The sequence below is a fragment of the Octodon degus genome, unplaced genomic scaffold (genome assembly GCF_000260255.1).
Source record: "Octodon degus isolate 3935 unplaced genomic scaffold, OctDeg1.0 scaffold00019, whole genome shotgun sequence".
NCBI lineage: Eukaryota > Metazoa > Chordata > Mammalia > Rodentia > Octodontidae > Octodon > Octodon degus.
In genome coordinates this window covers 18717203-18724367 of record NW_004524595.1, presented here as the reverse complement: position 1 = coordinate 18724367, position 7165 = coordinate 18717203, and the positions used below count along the sequence as shown (strand labels likewise).

Below are 7165 nucleotides of genomic sequence, written 5' to 3'. Positions count from 1 at the left end.
TTTTTAATTTTTTTGGCAGAACCGGGGATTGAACTCAGGCCTTTGTGCTTGCCAGGGAAGCACTTACTCTACTGAGCCATCTCCCCAGCCCCACTTTTTTTTTTTAATCAAAGTTTTAATAAGTTGCACAGGCTGGCTTTGAACTTATGATGTTCCTGCTTCAGCCTTTTGAGTAGCTGGGACTATATATGTCCACCATTATGGCTAGCTATGTCTGCTGACATTATTGTGAATCAGGAAAGTGTTTAATGTACATTATTTCATTTAATTCTTACAGTAGTCCTGTGAAATCATGTATTACTTTCTCCTCTATAGAGGAGAAAGCTGATAAAAAAGAAATAATTACGTGTACAAAATTACAAAAGTAGCAAATATCATTTATTCAATATTTATTGAGTATACTTTCCATAGCACCATTCTAGACAGTATATAATTGGCAATGAGTGAAACAAAGGCCCTCCCCTCATTGAAGGAACTCACTATCAAGAGCAATATAAACAATAAACAGACAATATCGAAACGTTAAATCCAATGATCATAAGTATTGTGTCAAACAGTAAAGGCAATTAAGCAGGTAAGAGAGTGCTAGGGTCAGGTTCTGGGGTGGCTTTACCACTTTTTTATACCAGGGTAATGGAGTCCTCATTGACAAGGTGACAATTCTGCAGATACCTCAGGATAGGGGGTTGTCTGTAAGAAGAATTTTCCTGGAAAAGGAGGAGAAGAGGTCCTTGTGCTTGTGAGAATGATTTAGCTGGCCATACTTTTTAAGTGGGTGAAGGGGTGATGGTTTCAGTTTGAACCCAGATTTATCTGACTCTTCATCTCATATTTTAGTTACTGGACTAATATAACAGTATTACCTAACCCCCTTCCTTATGCTGGAGATATAGTGTATTAGCGAGATGCATTTTCTCATGGGAAGGAAGAGGACGGTGATGTTCTACTCTGGCAGCTCAGTGTTGGGTCTGAAGAAAAATAGCATTATAGGATTACAGACCATAAGTTGGATAAACTGGAAGTGTAACTTATTGCTTAGAATTCTTCACTGGTTCTCTGTTACCTGCTGCGCTGTAGAGAAATTGTTTTTCTGAAAACCCTGTACCATTATCTAACACCTACTCCCATCCTGGAAACATTATATGGTATTTTCATAGGAAGGAAGAAATTAGTGATGGTTTACTCTGGAGGCTCAGTGTTGATTGTACTTTGAATTACGATAAAGACAGTGTTCAGAAATTCTAAGTCATCCTACTCAGGTTGTGAAATCAGTGATAAACTCTTTGGCCTCCTGTCACCTTTGGAGTGAAGTCTACAAGGCTTGGTAAAGAATTCGGGGCCTTCACAGTGTGTCTCCTAGCTTTTCTTTGTCCTTCTAATGCCCTATTCCCTGCACATTTTAGCAGGAAGCAAAAGAGTCCTCAGTGTCATATACCAAGGACTTTGCATATTCTGAAATGTCCTTTCTTTTCTCTTGACTGAGATTTTATGTCTTTTTTGAAGCCTTTCTTTACCATTTTCCAGTAGCTCTAGATTAACTTGCAGGTTCTTCCTTTGGCTGCTTTATGAGCTCATGTTTCTTCATCATTGTTCAACATTCTGAGTAGAAACCTTTCACTCAGTCCCTGTCTGACCACACAGCATTGGAGGTGCATAGAAATCTATGCAATCATCAGTTATAGCTTTTATCACACTTTATTTTGTAATTTCTTTGCTTTCATGGCTGCCTCTTTTTCCAGAGTGTAAGTCATACAAGCCTATTTTTATCTGTATTCTAGCCAACCATAGAACTTGGCCTGTATCAAGTGATGGCAGACCTTTTAAAGGTTAGTACCTAAACTATAACCTAAAACCTGAAACTAAAGTTTTAGTTCAAGTAAAACAAACAAACAAAAAATAAAGAAAAACACAAAAACTCCCTCATGTATCAACGTCTTTTGTCTTGAAAACAACACATGTGTCATAGGTTTGCCACCTCTGGCTTATGTGGTAGTTTACCTGTTCACTTAAGCTTAATAATATATGCAATATTTATAGAAACCAAGGTGTTCTAGAACAAAATAGCTAATAAATATGTGTATGAAATATAAAAGAGGATTTACTAGGTTGGCTCACATGATCAGGGGTGCACAGCCTCACAGTGTCCATTTGCATGTTAGAGAGGCAGGAAAACCAGTAACTACTCATTTCAAGAAGCCAGAAGTCTCAGAATAAGGACCAATATGCAGCCCCAATCCAAGGCTAAAGGCCTGGAACCTCCTGTAGAGTTACTGGTGTGAATGTGTATTCAGGGGTTCAAGAAGCTAGAGTGTAATGTCTGGGGATGAAATGGAAACAATGGAAAAATGGACTTGCACATTCAGGTGGGCCTCCCCATCGGCTGCTGACCCACATGTATTTGGTATAGTGTCTCACTACGCAGCTCAGACTCATAGTGATCATCCTGTTTTCAGCTTCCTCAGTGCTGGGATTACAGGTGTGCTCCACCACACCTGGTCTTTATGGCTGGTGCAGAGCATCCAGGGGTGGGGCCTGCATGGCATGTGGTGCCAATGGGTCCCTGCACTTGCCCAAGCAGGTGCTTAATCTTTTTTTTTTTTTTTTTGCGGTACTGGGGATTGAACTCAGGGCCCTGCACTTGCCAGGGAGGCACTTATTCCACTGAATTATCTCCCTGGCCCAGCAGGTGCTTAATCTGCTGAACTATCTCGCTGGCTCTACCTCACCAACTTTCCAACCATCTCTTATTTCAATTGAGCTGACAACCAAGATTAACTGTTGTAGGAGATACAGTGGAGGATTCATAGGTTGAACAGTGATAGTCTACTGTAGAGAAATAGATGGTAATAACAGGTACTATTTAATGAAAGAAAATTGTGTGCCAGATATTAAACTCAGTGCTAAAATGCAAAATTTCATTATTCTAGATCAAATTCAAGCATGGATTGTGTATTTTATTAAGTAAATTAAAGATAAATTAATGTCTTTTTTTTGTATTATAGGGAAGGGTCTACAGGGTGTTCAGGGTCTCACTACTAGATCGGACTTATAGTGATCCATCTGTTTACAGGCTTACCAAGAGCTGGGATTACCACCACGCCCATCTCAGTGCACCCTGGGTGTGGGGCTGGCACAGCAGGCAAACCCATGGCCCCTGTGCGTGCTTGTAGGCACTTTTACATTAATGACTTAATAGATAAAATTTCCAAGCTAAATTTTATTTTTTTTTTCCAAGCTAAATTTTAAAGATGCACTCATTTTCAAATTATTGTTTACTGAATATTAGGAGAGTTAGTGGTGCTTTAAGGAGAGGAAGAAGGTCCTTAGAAGAAGACAGAAGTTGTCTTTGTTTCTTTATATTCAGTTTTGAAAATGTTACTACAAATGTGTATACTTGGCTGCATGGCAGAGATCTTCCGGAAAGAACACTGTACTCATTTATAATTTGGACAAGTCATTTTGCGTGAGACAGAGTGCTATTGGAAAGAGAGCCCAGATGAGGCCCTGCATAATACAGTGCTTTGGGGCTGTATCAATGATTAATTGTAAAGGCTTCTGTAAGTTCCATCCTTCCAGTCTGAGATCCAAAGTGGAATACTTCAGGCCATGGCTACTTAGTGCAAGCCCTGGCTTTCACTTGATAGGAAAGACTACTAATTAGAAAGTCTGTTAAAAAAAAGAAAAAGATAGTCTGTTGAGTAATTTTTAAACAGGAATTCTCATTGCTGATTGTTTTGTTTCTCAGATAAATATATTATCTCAAATTGATATATTTTACCTACTCCCATAAAGCAAATTTAGACATACATTTAATTTTGCCTCTATAGCATTTGTTATCCTAACAATGTTAAATTGTACTCTTTAAGTACTTTAAAAAAGTGAAAATCTTAAAAAAAATTTATGTAGTTTTTCTCACATAACATAGCCTGAAATAGTCTCCTTTTCCTTTTTTGTCTCCTTAATTTTTTCAATATTGTGCCAATTAAATGAATTAGATATTCTTTATCGAATCCTACTTCAAGTATATCAGGAGGAAAGACTATATTAATGCTCTAAAAAGATATTTAAAATTTTCTCTTTAAACCCTTTTACTTTCCAGTAAAAATTTATTCTAAAGCTCTTTTTGTGGTTCTGTTGCAGTGATTTTGCAGCCAAAGCCCTGTGGGAGGCCTTGCTGAACACCAAGCACAAAGAAGCAGTGATGGAGGTTCGGAGACATCTAGTGGAAGCAGCAAGCAGAGAAAACCTGCCAATCAAGATGAGTATGGGTAAGTCCAGCCGCTTCACCCCTAGGGTGGCTACAGGCTCTCTGAAGAAGCTTATTTAAGCCTGCTCTGAGCTGTGGGCAAAGCAGGGTGACAAGGAATATAGGTAGACTTATAAACAATGTTTGTTAACTGTTGAGAGAATAGGAAATAAAAATGTAAACACTGCCTTTGGGTTCAGCATTGACCACTTTTCTTGAACTTGATTTGGGAAGTCTAGGAGAGTTTTTGCTTACAGAGTGCCTTATTGTTGTTCCTTTCTTAATCTAGAACCATTGAAATTGATCTCAGCCACATCTCTTAATTGTAGTCCAGTGTTACACTCCATTTTCCCATCTTTCTTCTGCTAGATAAAAGTGCTTCTAGAGGCTTTGAATTATGAATGAACTGTAGTATTGGAAACCATTTGAGCAGATGGATTTGCTGTGGCCTGGTACTGTAATTTTAAGAGTGGTCTACAAATTCTCCAGTTGTAGGAGAACTATTGCTTCTTTTCCAGAAAAACATAACTTACTGTCCTCATTTTCTTTTTTCATTCAGCTTTGTGTTTGGTATTAGAAGCATATGTCTGCAATACACTCTGTATTAAATAGTTTTATTCATTTATTTTTTTTTCATTTATTTTGATTAAGAAGAACCACAGAACTAATGTTTTGATTTTAGAAAAGAAATTTTGCTTTTTGTTTCTAAATACATTAAATAATTTAAAGATGAAAATATTTAAATGTGGATATTGAAACTAGTTAATAGGTGGAATTTATCTATTTGTTGGATCTTTTTTGAGATAGGGTTTCACTATGCAGTGCAGGCTGGCCTTGAACTTACTTTGTAGCCCAGGATGGCTTAAAACTTGCAGCAGTCCTCCTGAGTGCTGGGATTATAGGGATGCGCCACCATGCCTGACTAATAGGTAAGATTTATTTCTGGAAATTAGCAAAAAAATTTCTCAAGTTTAATAAGTCTTTTCTTTGTCTGCTTATTAGTACCTACCACTAAATATGAGTACATTTTAGTAAGTGGGAAAATTTTTCTCTGTTGGAATTCATATAGCTCAAGTTCTTAGTTATAGGTACAAAAATAAACCTATCAAGTTGAAATAAAACAGTATTGAAAGTAAAAGAATGTGGGTGAACCTAGGAGGAAAAACCATCACAGAGTCATAACATGAAAAAACAGTTGTGATATTTAGTATGACTATGTTAGATGACTATGGGTGAGAGCTTTAAGGACCATAATGATGGTATGAACTGTGAAAAAGCTTTTTTTGGAGACCTTACAAGTGCCAGGTCTTTTACCTCTTTATACACATTTTGTTATTTGATCACTGCAGTAATTCCATTATTCAGATAAGAAACTGCACCAGAGAAAAATTAAATACATTTCCCAAGGCCATACACTTGATAACAGTAGAACTGAACTTCAAATGCAAGCATTCCAGTGCCAGAGAATGTACTTTATATAGGAAACCATGCTGATTACATATAACCAATGCAGAAGTCCTACATATTTCTTTAGAGTAGAAATAAACTTGCAGCTTTGAAACTGTTGTGACAAAATTCCTGGGAAAATCAACCCAAAGGAGAAAAGATTTATTCTAGCTCATAGTTTCAGAGGTTTCTGTCCCTTGTCACTTGGTTAAGTTGTTTCATGTTAAAGCAGAACATGACGTTGGAGAGTGTGGAGTGGAGCAAAGTGGTTCACCTGATCATGGAGGAGGCAGAATGAGAGTGAGGAAGAGGAACCAGGAGAAGAGCAAGGGGCCAGGGAAGCTAAACCTGTAAGGCACGTGTACAGTGACCTACTTCCTTTAATTAGGCCCCATCTCCTAAAGTTTCCACCGCTTCCTGGTAATGTCATCAGCTGCTGCCAAATGAGCCTTTAGCACCTGTCCTTTGGGGGACTTTTCATATTCACACCATAACAAACTGCTCTGGCATTTGACTGTTTTCAAAGTTCTCTTTTTTCTCCATCCTTTTTGTTTTTCTTCTTTCCTCTCCTCTTCTACCCTCTCCTCCTTATCTCCTCCCTTCCTTTTCTTTCTGCAGCTCTACGTATATTTATTCACAAGTATGCTTACCCAAAAAGTTCCTCATTCAGAAATATGCTGAAACAAGAACCAGTTCATATCATGAATCAAGAAAAGTAGGAATGCACCAAGGGTCTTGATGATGAACTTAATGTAAATTGTGTTTGAAGATACAACCTTATAATGCTGACAGAGCACAAATTAATTGTTATTGTTCAATGCAGGATTTTTTTTAAACCATTTGTTTGCATTTAATGAGCCCCCTGTCCAGTGGCTTCAAGCTACCAAGACACAGGCCCCCCCCCCCCAATACCCTCAGCTCTTTTGCTGAAGAATTAGGATTTCACAATGACAGGCTGCTTTGGGAGCTTTCCCTTCCCAAGAACTTTGTAATAGACTGATTGCACTACATCAATGACGGGAGCTACTTCAGTCTTGTTTTTGGTAGTATTTACTCATGTCTGCTTGTTGACCAATGTCCACAGTTTATCAAGGTTGGCAGTTGGGCAGAAGCTGTAGTTTCTCTTTAAGTGGTAATGTCTCATACCGACCTTCCCAAAGTAACCTGGGTGGTATTTGTCAAAGTTGATCATGTGATGTTGCATGCCACCAGCATTACCCCAGCCTCTGGGGTGCTTCTGGTGCTTGCCAGTGCAACCATGGCCATGGCTTACATGGCCCCAAAGCTTCCAGGCCTTCCTTAGTCTGGAGGGCATGTTGGTGGTCAAGACCAGAGTCTCAATGCAGGATTTTTAAAAGATTAACAATTTTTCTAAACTTCTGTATCTTTTAAAACTAAGCAGAGCCAATTTTTTTGTAAAGACAAGTAACTCCAGGAAGAATTCAATTTTAGGGACTGGGGAGATGGCTCAGT

At 38.3% G+C, this 7165-nt stretch overlaps 1 protein-coding gene across 2 annotated transcripts in view; it reads left to right on the top strand.

The window, feature by feature from the left end:
• Scfd2 (sec1 family domain containing 2) overlaps positions 1-7165 on the top strand; it is a 548660-nt gene that overhangs the window by 75275 nt on the left and 466220 nt on the right. For both annotated transcript variants that reach the window (XM_004627502.2, XM_023711031.1), the window contains exon 3: positions 4141-4268. In XM_004627502.2, the coding sequence (XP_004627559.1) occupies positions 4141-4268 (128 nt within the window). The remainder of the gene's footprint in view (positions 1-4140; positions 4269-7165) is intronic.